Genomic DNA, 16309 nt, shown 5'->3' on the forward strand with positions numbered 1-16309 from the left:
TGTCCAAAGTTACAGTTTAAACTGGGAAGGGATCAGAAATCTCTGGCTCTCAAGTCCAGTTCTTTGCCTCCCTGAGAGAAGTGAGAAGGTGAAAAGAAACTTAAGACACTGACTTTCCGCATCAGTTAGGATCTGAGTAAGTTGCATTTCACAGAAAAACCCCAAACAATAGTGACCTAAATAACATAAAATTTATTCAGATAAAAAGAAAGCTAGAGGTAGACAGAGCTGATATGATAGTTCTACAAAGCTGTCAGAAAACTAGACGTGTAGCTTCTATTTCTAAGGGTATCTCATGACCCAGGCTGCTTTAGGTCTAACCATTACATCCGCAGTCTATTCAATAGGAAGGGAGAACTCTTCTGAAAGTTCTATATAACACAACTGCTTACATCCCATTGACTAGAGCTGCTCTGTCCGTTATTGGTAGCTTCTAACCACATGTGCATATTGAACATTTGAAATATGGCTGGTCCAAACTGAGATGTGCTATAAGTATAAAACACACATTGGATTGCAAAGACTTCATATGAAAAAAAAAAAGAGAATGTAATAAAATATTTCATTAATTTAAAAATTTTGATTATATGTTCAAATGATGATGTTTTGGCTATATTGGGTTAAATAATATATATTATTAAAATTAATTCTACCTCTTTCTTTTTACTTTTTAAAATATATCTACTAGAAAGTTTTAAATTACTTGGGAGGATAGCATTATATTTCTATTGCTGGGCTAGAACTTAATCACACAGACAAACCTGGCTGCAGAGAGGCTGGGAAATGTCATATTTTTTTGCATGACAATGTCTTCAGCTGAAAATTAGATTCTATTATTAAGGAGGAAGGGAAAAATAGGTGTTTGGAGTAGGCAATTAGCAGTGTCTGCCATATTTTTTCTGGAAAGTTGGAGGACAGACCAAAAAAACCCACATGTTAAATCTCAGATGCATATTTGCATATTAAAGAAATAGCCAGAGTCCCTGTCCTCAAGGAGCTTACCAACTAAGTTGGGAGACATACAATATATAGACAATAAGAATGCAATTGTTTGAAGTAGCCAAACTATTGGGCTTGGGGGTGGAGGAGATGCGTCAGTGTATGGGGTTGAAAAACACGGTGGATTGACTTGCACATGCTCCCTGGAGGAGGACACTGGAGCCTTGGTGAGAGCAGGGGTATGCTGGCTGGAAAAAGCTTCTGGGCCAGGGCTGCTGCAAATGAAACTTCCTCCATTCCATTTTTTGAGATGGCTACTAGCAGAGCATGGTTGGACTAGGGGCTAAGGGTAGGCCATTCTTTTGATCACTTCTCTCGGTTCCTTCCTGGATCTTTAGGACACTGTATTCAGCCTTCTGCATGGAGCTGGCCTCCCATGGCTTTGTGGTTGCTGTACCAGAGCACAGGTGAGGGATGACAGTCACAGTGAACCATCATGGGTTGGGTGCCTGCAGTGGGCTAGGGTACAGGCTAGTTCCCTATAGATATATTATTTCTAGTCCTCACAACACTATGCAAGGTAGGGGTTATATTCATTTCAAAGGTGAGGAAACCAAGGTTCAAAGATGTTGAATAACTTGCTGAAAGTGACATAGCTGAATTGGGGTTCAAACCCAGGTCAGTCTCCAAAGTCCACATTTTTTTCTACTCCTATGTGTGCCCCCGATCTTTTTCCCTATTAGCTAAAGGATAAACTAGAATGTCTTGGCTGAAAAGGAGGATTTGGTAAAGGGGAGAAATAAGTCCAAGTGTCTTCTGGTTTCTCTCTGGTGGCACATGTATTGCAGGGATGGGTCAGCTGCAGCAACCTGTTTCTGCAAGCAGCCCCCAGAGGCGAACCAGCCCAACAGCGAGTCACTGGAGGAGGAATGGATCCCCCACCGTCAAACTGAGGAAGGGGAGAAGGAATTCCATGTTCGGAATTGCCAGGTAGGCTTATGCCAGTGGGGAGGGAGAGTAACTAAGCCTGTCCTCCCTATAAAACACTCACTAAGAAGACTTTGAACTAACCTCTCTTGAAATCTTGGTCATAGTGGTTCTGAGCTTGTCACATCAGAGAAATGAGGTATTAATCAAGACTCTTACAATTGCAAGTGACAGAAACCCAACTTAAGCTTGTTAGGCAAAAAAGAGAATTGGTTGGCTTATATAAGCAGACAAGGGAAGGGCAAGACTGCTAGTCCCAAATGCCATTGGGACTTGTTTTTCACTCTTATCTCTGTCCCTCTGCTGGTTGGTCTCATCTGCTAACTGGCTTACCTTAAGAGGTTGCACATGTTTGCCCTCACCATCTGAGGGAATAGGGCTGTTTTGGGGGTGTCCCCAGCTTCTACCCCAAGGTGCAAGATGAAAAATCCTGGATAGAGACTCCGAGGCTGGGGAGAAGTACCAAAATACAAAGTTCCCATCCGAAATACATTGCTAAATTTTGGGGGAGAGGGGCAATCCTCAAAAGTCAGGGTTAACAGGAGAAGTAAGGGCAGGTGAGTGCTAGGCAGACAAAAACAATAGACATGTGCTATAAGTGGGCAAGTGGAATCCAGTACTGGGTTGATGATAGGAACGCTTTTGTGTCCTTTTGTTGTCAGAGTGCTTTCATCTGGCACACTGTATACCCATATTATAGCACTGTGTACCACGGGTAGGTAGGTAGAGTCTGAACAGCAGGGCTGACTTCGTTGTGCTCTTAGGTGGTGCTTACATGTGTGGCTGTGAGGGAGCTAAGCCTTTCTCAGGGTGTGGGGACCACAGTGCTGGATGAGATGTGCGTGGGCACGTCATCTCTGCGTTCTTCCTCGGCTCTGTAGGGGAGCGAGATCCCCGCTGGATGGTTGTGCAGTATTCCAGCTCCCACTGGCACTGTCTATTGCAGGTGCACCAGAGGGTAAGCGAGTGCCTGAGGGTGTTAACTGTCCTGCAAGAGGCCGCTGCTGGGCAGACTGTCCTCAACACCGTGCCTGGCGGGTTGGATCTGATGACCTTGAAGGTATGGCAGCACATTTTATTCATCAAGACTTTCTTGCTTGCAAATAACAGAAGCCTAACTCACCAGCTTAAACCAAAAGAGAATTTATTGGCCCAACTAAGTAGGAAGACCAAAAGCAGATTGGCTTCAGGCCAGTATGGCTAGATCCAGGGTCTCAAACATTGTCATCAAAGTTCTGGCACTCTCTCCCTTCTCCTGGCTCAACTCCACTCTGTGTATATGGGCTTCATTCTCACCAGACTCTCTCCATTAGGCAAGAAAGGTGGTTGCTGGCATATTCCAAGCCTGCATCTCAACTCAGCTCCAGACCTAAAAGGAAAAGAAACTGGTAGCTTTCAGCAATCTGGAAAGGCCATGGCCTGCTTGGGTCACATGCCCCTTCTGGGCCAGTCACTGTGCCAGAGGGATAGGGTATTCTGGTTAGCCTGCCTACGTTATACACCCACTTCCGGGTCAGGGGAACTTGAGCACCAGGACTGACGGCCCCATGGGGCCACATGGGTGAGGGAGTGATGGTTTGTTCCGCAAAGGAAGAGCTATGGAGCCGCATACAACGTGTGTTGTCTACTGCAGGCTCAATCCTGCCTTTAAAGGAATCCCAAGAATCCCCCAGAAGGAGAGAAACTGTCCCCCACATGGAATTTGGTGCCTATGAAGGCACATTTTCCTCCCCTATCCAGTCCTTTCCTCTGTAATTTCAAAAGTAGCTCAGGCTTTATTTAGAGGACCAAGAAATCACACAAAAGCATGAAGGAAAAAGAAACGGAATTTTTGGATATTTTGATGTTTGTCCTTCCAGTTCTTTTAAGATGCATTTTTTAAAAAACAATAATGTTGGGCTTCCCTGGTGGCGCAGTGGTTGAGAGTCCGCCTGTCGATGCAGGGGACACGGGTTCGTGCCCCGGTCTGGGAAGATCCCACATGCCGCGGAGCGGCTGGGCCCGTGAGCCATGGCCGCTGAGCCTGTGCGTCTGGAGCCTGTGCTCTGCAACGGGAGAGGCCACAACAGTGAGAGGCCCGCGTACTGCAAAAAAACCAAAAAAACAATAATGTTACTATTTAATACAAGCTGTTTTGTGGCCCTATTCTTCATTTAGCAAAACAGTATGAATGTCACATGTCTTCTTATTCCAGTTAATATTTTTCTATGGCATGATTTTTTTTTTTTAGGAGTTTATTAATTAATTAATTAATTTTTGCTGTGTTGGGTCTTCGTTTCTGTGCGAGGGCTTTCTCTAGTTGTGGCAAGCGGGAGCCACTCTTCATCGTGGTGTGCGGGCCTCTCACTATCGCGGCCTCTCTTGTTGTGGAGCACAGGCTCCAGACGCGCAGGCTTAGTAGTTGTGGCTCATGGGCCTAGTTGCTCTGCGGCATGTGGGATCCTCCCAGACCAGGGCTCGAACCCGTGTCCCCTGCACTGGCAGGCAGATTCTCAACCACTGTGCCACCAGGGAAGCCCCTATGGCATGATTTTTAATAGCCATGTAATTAATATTCCATTGTATGAGTGAGAATGGTATATACATATATATATAAATATATAATAATTACTCCTTTATGAGGACTTCCTATGATAAGAGCTCTTTTCACAAACATATGCATTGTTATCTCTTTACATAGAAAGAAACCAAGGATCTAAGAGGGCAAGTATCTGCCCAAGGTTACACAGCTAAGCAAGTGGTAGAGTGAAACTTTAATTTGGGGCTTTTTGCCTATGCAGTGTGCCCCAAAGCCTCTTTAGGAAGTATCTTTTAAAGGCTCTGAAAGAGTCTTCCAGGAAGAAGCATCAGCCTGAATGGCCAAGAGGTAAGGCAGGCCCTGAAATCTAGAGAGCTTTGCCCGCTATATGCTGTATGTCATCAGTCCCCACCAGATAAACAGGGCCAGGCACCACAGTTCAGGCCTGTGGGCCTGTGGGCCTGAGACAGACATCAGGGGATGGCGGGCTATGTGTAGTTGGATTAGTTAAGAGGCAGCCTTTTGGAGAAACACAGAATGAAAACAGCTAAGTGAATTTTCATCTATCAGATTGAGCAAGATCCAAAAATTGATTACTCATCCTGTCGGCAAAGCTGTGGGGAAGTAGCCTCTGCTCCGTTGCCAGTGTGAGTGCAGATTGCCCCATGCAGGGCAGTTTGGCAATAGCTCTCAACAGCACGAATGCACTTAGTGTTTGACCCGGCAATGTCCAATTCTGGGAATTTATTTTACACATCCCTGCACACATGTAACATGATATATGTACAAGGTTATTCATCCCAGTGTTGTTTGTAATAATGAAAGATTGATAGTATCCTAAGTGTTCACCCATAAGTGACCACAGCTGGTTTAATAGATTATGGAACAATGGATGTATTATTTTGGATAATACTAATTGCTATAACACGTAAGCCCCAAATCTCAGTGGCTTAACAAAGAGAAATTTATTTCTCTCCCACATGATCCAGGCTCCCTTCTTCTAATCGCTCCACCCTCTTCCACCTGTGAAACCCAACTTCACCATGTACGTTAAGCCAGGAGTGGGAAAGAGCATGGAGGTTTGCATGGAAGAGTTTTTATAGACCATGCCTGTAAATGGAGATAATCACTTTCATATTCTATCACAAGACCACTATCGCTCACGTCAAGTCACAAGGCCACATCTAACTGCTGGGAAATAGAGTCTAGCTGTGTGTCCAGGAAGAAGAACAGTTTTGGTGATCACTAGCTGTCTGTACCATGGTGAAATCAAATGTAGCTGTAAAAAAGAATAAGGAAGCTCTTTATGTACTAATATTATTATGTAAAAAAAGTAAGGTACAATATCACTTGTGTAAAAGGGGGGAAAGTATATATTCATGTTTACCTGTGTAGGCATAAGTAAGCTCTGCAAAGACGCAAGCAACTTACCTGTCTGGGTAGGGAGTGGGCACCTGTGTGGACAGGGAATAGGGTAGGTAGGAGACTTCTCTATATACTCCTGATTTTAGAGTTATGTAGATATATTAACTTATTAAAAAAGCTGAAGAAACCTTGACCAATCCAAAGGTACTGAGCAAAGAGGGGAGAATTTAGATACAAAAACTTGGGATAGAAGTTGGGAAGAGCAAAGGACAACATGGGTTCAGGGCAGAGGCTGGGCAGCAAATCCTGGAGAGATTTTTTGAGCCCCTTAGGAGGCAGCTGCAGTGGTTTTTTATATAACCATGTCCTGAAGGCTTCTGGGGACAACCAGAAATAGATGCTTGCAGAGCACGTTAGAGCGAGCAGGCTCACTTTGCTAGATAAAAGTCAGGACAGATGTCAGAGGAAGTAGAACCTGAATTGGTTTTGGTACAAGCAGTCCTTGCTTCAGAGCAAAGTGGAGGGGCAGTAGGAGCGCCCCCATTCTGTACTTGACTTGGAGCACGTGTCATCCATCCCTCTGGTTGGATTGGTTATAAGGCAAGGATCTAAATAAAGTGAATTCTTATTCTTTTTTCTTTTTGGCCGCACCATGCGGCTTGCGGGATTTTAGTTTCCTGACCAGGAATCAAGCCCTGGCCACCACAGTGAATGCGCTGAGTCCTGATCACTGAACCTCCAGGGAATTCCTGAGAGTTCTTATTCTTAACGTGCTCTTATACTGATAGGTCATATAATTTCTGTTTATTCATAGATATTTGAATATCTACCTCGTCCAGATATTATAGGTGGCAAGATTATTAAAATAAAGATGAGAAATGTGGTTTTCAGAATTCGTGCCTACAGAAGGCTGTTCAGTCCAGGGATGGCCTGACCCGTTGCTCTCCAGTGGGCAAGAGACGCTTAATACCGTGGTTTTGGAGGTCTCGCCCACTGTATTGTGTTTCTGCATCATTGTCTCACTGTTTCTTCCTCTTGCCCTTGAAGAGTTCCTAAAAATGCACCCCTGTGTTTCTGACCTTTCTCAGGGCAGCATTGACGTGAGCCGCGTGGCTGTAATGGGACATTCATTTGGAGGGGCCACAGCTATTCTGGCTTTGGCCAAGGAGACCCGATTTCGGTGAGTTTCCCAGTGATGCTGCTGTTAGCTCCACACACCATACATTCATTCAGCATGTATTTTGTGCTAGGTACTGTTTTGGGAGGTGGGGATTCAGTGGTGAAGAAGAAAGCAAGGTCTCTGATTTCATGGAATTATGTTGCTGTGGGAGGAGACTAGCAAACAAGTAATCAAATCCCTGGCACCCAAGTGCAACAAAGAAAGTAAAATAGGCTAATAAGCTGGGGTATGTGGACGCTTCCTGGAGAAAGTGATGTAAGCTAGACTCAAAGGCAACGAAGCCAACCACATAAAGGTCTAGGAGAGGATCATTCTAGGCAGAGGGAACAGCTAAAGGCCCTGAGTGGAAAGAAGCTTGCTGTTTCAGTGTGGGAGGACCATAGTGAGTGAGGGGGAAGCGATTCAAGGTGTAATCAGGGAGATAAACAGGGGCCCGCTCATGGGGCCTTCTGGCCAGAGTAAGGAAGTTAGATTTTATTCTGAGTATGACAGGAAACCACTGAAAGATTTTAAGTATAGAAAAATCTTATTTACATTTAAAAAGAGTGGGTTGTAGCAGGATAAGACTGGAAACAAGGAGGCTAAGTAGAAGGAGGCTATTTCAGAGTCAAGGTGAGAGATGAGGGATTTGCTTTAGGATGGAGGTAGTGGGATGGAGAGAAGTGAAGGGAGTCAGGATGGGTTTTAGAATTTTCAGGACTTAGGTGAAGGAAAGAGAGGAATCAAGGTTTTTCATCTGTGTGCCCGTCATTTGAGTGGAAGATGATTGTCCTTTATTGAGATGGAGGAGACTGGAGGAGCATTGGGGGTGGGGGATAGTAGGATGCTAATCTTAGGGCCTTAGTTTTGCCCTTGGTGACAGAGATTTCTGCTGGACAAACTGGCCATGACTTTGAGTTGTGGCAACAAGGAGGCTTTCCCTGACGTTCCTGCCATGTATGCTCTGGGCTTACTTAGCAGCTTGTGCAATCAGGACACTAAACTGTATTTTGCTACCTTGTGTGGTTCTATCTCCACTGCTATTCTGGGAGCTCCAGGAGAGCAACAACTGTGTCATTTATCTCTAGATCCACAGCGCAAGGCTAAGCGCATAGTAGGTACTTGATGAGGTGAATGAATGAATGAGTAAATGAATGAAGTGCCATTCTGTGTGACTCAGGTCAGCTGCCTGAGAGTAGATCCAAGAGAAGGAGGAGGTCTGATCCTTGTTTTCAGAGAGTTTAAAAATCTAGAAGGATTTTTGGTGACAGGTAAAAGTGATCTCTATCCAAGATCCTAACTGAAGGGTATGGGCCCTGGTTCCCCTTCCTGGCTTTCTGAGCTTTTTACCCCACCGAAGGGAGAACTACCCTAATTGTTCTTGCTTGAGTTTCTACGTGGCAGTTCCACGTGTCTGGTCCTGTTGCAGGTGTGCTGTGGCTCTGGATGCTTGGATGTTTCCTCTGGAACATGACTTTTACCCCACGGCCCGAGGCCCTATATTTTTCATCAATGCTGAGAAATTCCAGACAATGGAGAGTGTCAACCTGATGAAGAAGATTTGTGCCCAGCATGATCAATCCAGGATCATAACTGTCCTGTGAGTAAACTCCAAGATCATGATCCCCAGTGGCCTCTCCATTTTCTGCTCAGCTGTGGCTCCCGTAATTGCCTCTAAATTATCCAGAAGTTCTACCCATTGATAGAATACATAAATACCTCCTGAATTTCAAAATCTTAATTCCTTTGGAATTTCATATCTGTCCTTCTTTAACACTTAGCTCTACCTGCAGTGATTTATTCACTAGCTTATATGACTTTATGACAGGGTGTTATGGGATTATGTGTTAGAGAGGAAGAGGTGTGGGTCTGGGTGGACTCCAGGAATCTCTAATCTCATTTGGGAATTTTACTGAGTCTTTTGAAGAGTATGGATATAGTAGACCTTTGACACTCACAAGATGGATTTTTAGAGACCTTCATGAATACCTAAATTCAGGTATCTTCCATGAACCATCTATTCTCTGCCAGAGAGAAACCATATTCTCTTCACTTCCATCATCAACACCGTCAGATGGTTTGATTTAAGGAGGCATTTTTCACAGAGAGAAGATTTTGAGTGACTTTAAGAAATGAACTTTAGGGCTTCCCTGGTGGTGCAGTGGTTAAGAATCCACCTGCCAATGCAGGGGACACGGGTTCAAGCCCTGGTCCAGGAAGATCCCACATGCCGCGGAGCGACTAAGCCCGTGCACCACACCTACTGAGCCTGCACCTAGAGCCTGTGGGCCACAACTACTGAGCCCATGTGCCACAACTACTGAAGCCCACACGCCTAGAGCCCGTGCTCCACAACAAAAGAAGCCACCGCAGTGAGAAGCCTGCACACTGCAACAAAGAGTAGCCCCTGTTCGCCACAACCAGAGAAAAGCCCACATGCAGCAACGAAGACCCAACACAGCCAAAAATAAAATAAATAAAATAAAATAAATAAATTTATTTAAAAAAAGAATGAACTTTACATAGGAAGTGGCTTAGAGCTACAGGTGCAGGACTAAAGTCTCACTGACAAGTCTCTGACTTGGTCCTGCCCTGTACTTGAGCCAAATAGCCCACATGATTCAAGGATCCCAGGTCCTATTTCAGCGAAATGACAAGTAACTACATGTCATGGCCCTATGGACTCATTCAGGTGGTTGAAATGCCAGATCCAAAGCCCGGACCGCTAGGGGTCTGCTCAGTAGGCCATGGCTTCTTCCCTTGCCCATCTTGGCCCAGGCTGTCTTCCTTGGGGCCAGCCCCTCTCCTTTCATTTTGATTTCATGGCAGCAGAGGACTGCTTGACAGTTTCCCTAAGCCATTCAGATCCAGGATAACTGTGACCTCTGGAGGGGAGGGAGAGCATTTGGGAAGGGATACACAAAAACTGCGGATTTAGCTCTGTTTTTTTTATTTTAATAAATTTATTTTATTTATTTATTTTTGGCTGCATTGGGTCTTTGTTGCTGCACACAGGCTTTCTCTAGTTGTGGAGAGTGGGGACTATTCTTCGCTGCAGTGCACGTGCTTCACGTTGCGGTGGCTTCTCTTGTTGTGGAGTACAGGCTCTAGGCATGTGGACTTCAGTAGTTGTGGCACGTGGGCTCAGTAGTTATGGCTCACAGGCTCTGTAGCGCAGGGTCAGTAGTTGTGGCTCATGGGCTTAGTTGCTCCGTGGCATGTGGGATCTTCCCAGACCGGGGATCGAACCCATGTCCCCCGCATTGGCAGGTGGATTCTTAACCACTGCGCCACCAGGGAAGTCCCTGGATTTAACTCATGACGATATATTATTTCTTAAACTGAGTGCTGGATACTCAAGTATCCATTATATTTTTCTTTATACTTTCTCATGTACCTTAGATAATCCCTTTTAAAGTCAGTTTTCTGCATGGTATCAAATAGAGTTTAACATTTAAATCTTCCTTCCCTCATTGAATTGACTAGTAAATTTAGTTATGAGTAATTTAGCTAGAAATGAACCTAGTGAGAATTTCACCTTCAAATTAAGTGCATTTGATGTCAAAGGACTTAAATTCTGATCCAGAAACACTCTTTTACAAGCACTTGCCCTAACTTTTCTGATTACTTAAAGGCAAGTTATTTCTTTTTCCTGTTTACTTTGTGTACAGTTCTGAGCTAAAGATGGAGCTGATAAGTTTTGTGAATGTTCAGAAGTCACTGGGTATAAACCATGGGGTGATAGTTTATAATAACGTGGGAATGGCAGGTGCTGCAGACCTTGCCTCAATGCCCCATCCGCTGTCCAGCTGACTCTGCCTTTTCCCTGCATAGTCCGGCCTTATGGTCTAGGAGTTGAAGCAGCTTTGAAGCCAGGTATACCTCCTTTCAAATCCTAGCTCCATCCCTTACTAGCTGTGTGAACTTGGGCAGATCATTTCTCTCCTCTGGTCTGTCAAAGAGGAAAATACTTCCCTTGCAAGATTGTTGTGAAAATTAAGTGAGATAATGCATGTAAAGCACCTTGCACATTGTAGGTGCTTAAATATTTATGTGCCCTAGCCTCCAGAGCCCTACCAGATACTTGTTTTTCTTTTCTTTTAGTGGTTCTGTTCATTGGAGTCAAACTGACTTTGCTTTTATGGCTGGTAACTGGATTGCTAAATTCTTCTCCACTCAAACCCATGGGAGCTTGGACCCCTATAAATGTCAGGAGACTGTGGTGCAGGCCATGTTGGCCTTCCTGCAGAAGCACCTTGGTAAGGAGAGAACTGGGGCTCGTGGGGCAGCTGGTGGGGGGGTCTCTTAGATTTCCCTGCACAGTGGTCTATACTGACATGTCTTGGATCAGTGAGATTTATGGCAAAATGTGAATGAAGGAGAGAGTTACATAGAATTCTAGAAAGAACACTTAGCTGAAAGTTTGGAGATCCTGATTCTGTCTCTACCACCTGAATGACCTTGACCTAGTCATTTAACTTTTCTGAGCCTTGGTTTCCTCATTGTAAATGGAACATTCACCTCTCTCTACTCCACTACCTCTGTTCTAACTCATTAGCACTCACCTTATCTGTGTTATGGAGGAGGTTATGACGATAGAAGATGGGCTAAATTGTGGAAGTGCTATTTAAAAAAAGAAAAAGCATAGAAGGATGATGACTAATGTCATAAAGTACAGGCCAGCAAATGGCCAGACCTGTAGAGGTCTTTGGTCCAGCCTCCCACCCAGAGAAGACATCCTCTCATATCTTCCCTGCTGTGAGGTCACGCAGCATGGAGAGTGCGCTGCTCTGAGGGTCAGCCCTCTCCGTCACAGGAAACTTCAGTAGTTTTAAGAATTGATATTCTAGTTAGGCTTTTTTTGGTTACAAGGACTAGAGATCCACTAATTTACCTCAAGAAGGAAGGAGAGTTTGTTTATGAGAGTACACCTGGCCAGGCAGGGAAGGGAAAAGTTAACAGGAACCGAGGTAGCTTGTAGGACTGACTCCTCTCTGTCTCTCTCTTGGGCTCAGTCTCTCTGTCTCTTCCTCTCCTGACATCTCGTTTCTCTTTGCTCCGGTCTGCATTTTTCTTCTTTCTGCTCTGTACTTTTACTCTTGCTGAGAGCATCTGCATATTCACTGTTTCTGCTTCCTTATCACTTCGGTTGGCTTGAACCCCTTGTGGCTTGTCCTCTCCCCTCGTGGCATCCTCTCGTCTTCCGCTCCCTCTGTTCACCGCCATACTTCTGGGATTTCTTAGACCAGATTGCCAAGAGAAACAACTGGGTGGTACCAGCTCATCTTTACGGGCCAAAACACATTGTAGGCCACTGCCCAACACGGGCCCAGAGCTCTCTTGATCAGAGGTCCCTTTCTGATCCAGTCAGAATGGAGTAGGCTACCATTATCTGTGCAAGGCTGATCCCTCAGCAGGTGCTGGGCGGTAAGGCAGCTTCCTTCAGAAGGGAAGTTAGGTTTGACCTAACTCTAACCTAAGACCAAGATCTGAGTCTTTGTAACTCCTCCCCACTTGCCCTGGGTATGCCCTCAAGAGCTACCCCGAGAAGCCTCAGACCCCTGTACATGGCAGCTCTTTAGCTATTTGAAGTCACCTATGGCGTCCTCTCTGAGTTTTCTGTTCATCAAGCTAAATGTGCCTGGTACCTCTACCTGTTCCCTGTGCGGTTTCCCATGGGGCCATTTATTTCCCCCTTTGGATGTGCTGTTTGTTGATGTGCCTTTTAACATGTGCTGCCCTGACTTGAACACGACATGCCAGATGTGGTGTGGCCAGTGCCTGGTACAGCAGGACTGTCACCTCTGAGCTCTGGACCCTAGACTTCTCGTTGGATGGCCTGAGTGTATTAACCTTTCCACCAAGTGCCAACAAATCTGATTTGGATTGACTTTGCTTTTAAAATGTATCTGTCCTATTTCGAATATACTGACTTTTTGAACCTAAATTTACATTTTAATATTTATGCCTGTTCATTTCATCTTGCTCATCATGAGCCATTGTGCCAGCATGGGTTTAGAGCCTTTAGGGTTAATAGAGACCTTAGAGCATCATTCTTTTTTTTTTTTTTTTTTTTTTGCGGTACGTGGGCCTCTCACTGTTGTGGTCTCTCCCGTTGCGGAGCACAGGCCCCGGATGTGCAGGCTCAGCGGCCATGGCTCACGGGCCCAGCCGCTCCGCAGCATGTGGGATCTTCCCGGACCGGGGCACGAACCCGTGTCCCCTGCACCGGCAGGCGGACTCTCAACCACTGCGCCACCAGGGAAGCCCTAGAGCATCATTCTTAGCACTTGGTAGGAGAGGAATGGATCCATGTCTCAAGACTTTAACGGGGCCTGATTACACGGTGCTCAGCCCACTTTCCCTGTTTCCTCTTAGGCATCATATCATTAGGGAAGAGCTAAAGATGACAGGGGAGCCCACCATGTCATGATTGCTCTCCCTTGAGTAGCAATGTCCATCGAGCTAAGGTACTCACTATTGGAGACCAGCAGAAGATTAGGACAGTCTTAGATTGTAGGAAGATTGTTGAGGACGTGCTTTATGCCAGGCCTTCTGCTAAGTACTTTGGTTACGTTAGCATGTATAATCCTGCAGATGGCCCTTCCTGATGGGTGCTTTTATTATTAACTCCATTCTACAGACGAGGATACTAAAGCTTAGAAAATTTAAGTAATTCATCCAAGGTTATCTGCTGAGTAAGTGGCAAAACCCGAATGCCCCCTAGGCTGTCTGATTCGAAAGCCCAGGTGCTTCATTGCTGCACTGTTCTGGCAGTGGCTCTGCTGACCCAGGGATGCACTGAGTCTTCGGGAGACACAGAGGACAGGCCCTAACTCAGACGGAAGGGAAAGGACAGCTAGGAAAGGAGGCTCCCTAGACAAAACGATGCTTGTCTTTAATGTTAGAGATGAGTAACGCTCACTAGGCAGGAAGGGGCCGAGGGTCTTCTAGACAGAGGCACAAAGACGGGTGTGGGCTTGGTCAGTTTTGAGAAGCTGTGTTTAGTGTATCTGGAGTTCAGGATAGTGAATTGTTGGAAGATAAAGGTAGAGAAGTGGGCAGAAACCAGATCTAGAAGCCCATGTATTTGCTGAAATAAGTTTGAATTTTTAAAAAATTTATTTAATTTATTTTTTATTTATTTTTGGCTGCATTGGGTCTTCGTTGTTGCTTGCGGGCTTCCTCTAGTTGTGACGAGCGGGAGCTACTCTTCGTTGCAGTGCACGTGCTTCTCATTGCGGTGGCTTTTCTTGTTGTGGAGCACGGGCTCTAGGTGCATGGGCTTCAGTAGTTGTGGCTCGCGGGCTCTAGAGTGCAGGCTCAGTAGTTGTGGTGCACAGGCTTAGTTGCTCCATGGCATGTGGGATCTTCCCGGACCAGGGATCGAACCCATGTCCCCTACATTGGCAGGCGGATTCTTAACCACTGCACCACCAGGGAAGTCCCATAAGTTTGAATTGGGCTGTTAGTGTCCTTGGTGGGTTCTAAGCAAGGGATTGTCATGATTAGACTTGTGTTTGTAGTCTGGGTGCATCATGGAGGATGGGTGAAATGGGGCAGGTTGAGAGCTGCCCAGCAAAGAGCCCAGCTAGGAGGCTCTTGCAGTATCCAAGTGATTAAGAGATAAGACAGTGAAAAAAGGCAAAGGCTCTCAGCTTGGGGTAATTAGTTTTGCAAAGAGAGAAAAGCTTTTTGGTGACCATTTCCCAGAGTACATTGTCACGTGGGAAACTAAAATAGGTTGTAGGTGGCTCAGGTGAACTTCGCACCACTTCTAAAAAATACCTCTGAGAGCACATGTTCCGCTGACACAGGGATTGTGTTACCTTCTGTTAAGAAGATTGGTGTTTCTTTCATATGAACTACATGCAGCTCCTGTCTCCAGCTACTCATCCTCCCTCCCACTCTCCTGGAAGACCATTTCACACTTTCTTCTTTCTCTTCAAAGCTCTAACACCTTCCCCCCCATCCCGTCTCTCAGCTGCTTAACTTTGTCTCCCACTTCACTAAGAAAATGGAGGCAGTCAGTACCTCCTCAAAATCCCAACGCTGCATCTACCTACCTTCTTCTCGCACATACTCAGCTTTCCGTCTGGTTCCTAGAGGTTCCTACTCAAGTTGTCTAACTGGGCCAACCACTCCACCTGCATGGTGGATGTCACCCTCTTTGGTCTGCTCAGGATGATTGTGCCAGCAATTTTTTCCTCTTTACCTTAGATCATCAATTTTTCCCCTCTGCTGGTTTGTTTCATGCTGAAATTTCTCTTAAAAAGAATCTGTCTCGACCCACACTTTGCCCACCAGTTACCACTCTGTTTCCCTGTTCCTCATGAAAGCAAACTCCTCACAAGAATGTCTTCACTTTCTCTGATTCTTCTCTTCCCATTCTCTTTTTTAAATAAATTTTGGCTTGGAGACTTTTTTTTTTTTTAAGAAGATGTTTGGGGTAGGAGTTTATTAATTAATTTATTTTTGCTGTGTTGGGTCTTTGTTTCTGCGTGAGGGCTTTCTCTAGTTGTGGCAAGCGGAGGCCACTCTTCATCACGGTGCGCGGGCTTCTCACTGTCGCGGCCTGTTGTGGAGCACAGGCTCCAGACGCGCAGGCTCAGTGGTTGTGGCTTACGGGCCTAATTGCTCCATGGCATGTGGAATCTTCCCAGACCAGGGCTCGAACCTGTGTCCCCTGCATTAGCAGGCAGATTCCCAACCACTGCGCCACCAGGGAAGACCCCCATTCTCTCTTGAACCTACTCTATTCAGCCTTTTGCATCCCAGTCCTCTGTGAAAACTGCCTTTGTCAAGGTCACCGGTGACCTTCACAGCACTAAATCCAGCAATCACTTCTCCTCATTCTTCATCTCACTGGAACCTCAGCAGCTGCTGACAGAGTTTGTGACGCCCTCCTCTGTGAAGCCCTGTCTTTACTTCCAAGACGTCCCCCTGCGATTTCCTCCCTTCTCAGTGTCTGCTCCTCCTCCATCTGCTTTGCTGCTTCCAGGACTCAGGGCTTGGACCGCTTCTCTGTATCTCCTCATGTCATCTAGTCTCATGGCTTTAAATGCCATGTCTGTGCTGACAACTCTCCAGTTTATGTCTCCAGTTGGATCTCGCCCATGAACATCAGATTTATATAACCCACTACTCAGCATCTTGACTTCTTAGGGACATCACACACAAGAACAGCTTTCAACTGCAGTCTTTCCCTCCTCAGTTAATAGTAACTCCATCCTTCTAGTTACTCAAACCAAAGTCCCCATTCTTTTCTCTTACACCTCCCATCTAATCCCTCAGAGAATCCTATTGGCTCTACCTTCAAAATACAAACGGAAAGTAATCAC

At 45.6% G+C, this 16309-nt stretch overlaps 1 protein-coding gene across 2 annotated transcripts in view; it reads left to right on the forward strand.

The window, feature by feature from the left end:
* The window catches only part of PAFAH2 (platelet activating factor acetylhydrolase 2), a 32127-nt gene that overhangs the window by 10937 nt on the left and 4881 nt on the right, over positions 1-16309 (forward strand). For both annotated transcript variants that reach the window (XM_030873831.3, XM_060309403.2), the window contains exons 5-10: positions 1338-1406; positions 1788-1929; positions 2873-2986; positions 6898-6989; positions 8398-8568; positions 11073-11227. In XM_030873831.3, the coding sequence (XP_030729691.1) occupies positions 1338-1406; positions 1788-1929; positions 2873-2986; positions 6898-6989; positions 8398-8568; positions 11073-11227 (743 nt within the window). The remainder of the gene's footprint in view (positions 1-1337; positions 1407-1787; positions 1930-2872; positions 2987-6897; positions 6990-8397; positions 8569-11072; positions 11228-16309) is intronic.

The sequence above is a fragment of the Globicephala melas genome, chromosome 1 (assembly GCF_963455315.2).
Source record: "Globicephala melas chromosome 1, mGloMel1.2, whole genome shotgun sequence".
Lineage (NCBI taxonomy): Eukaryota > Metazoa > Chordata > Mammalia > Artiodactyla > Delphinidae > Globicephala > Globicephala melas.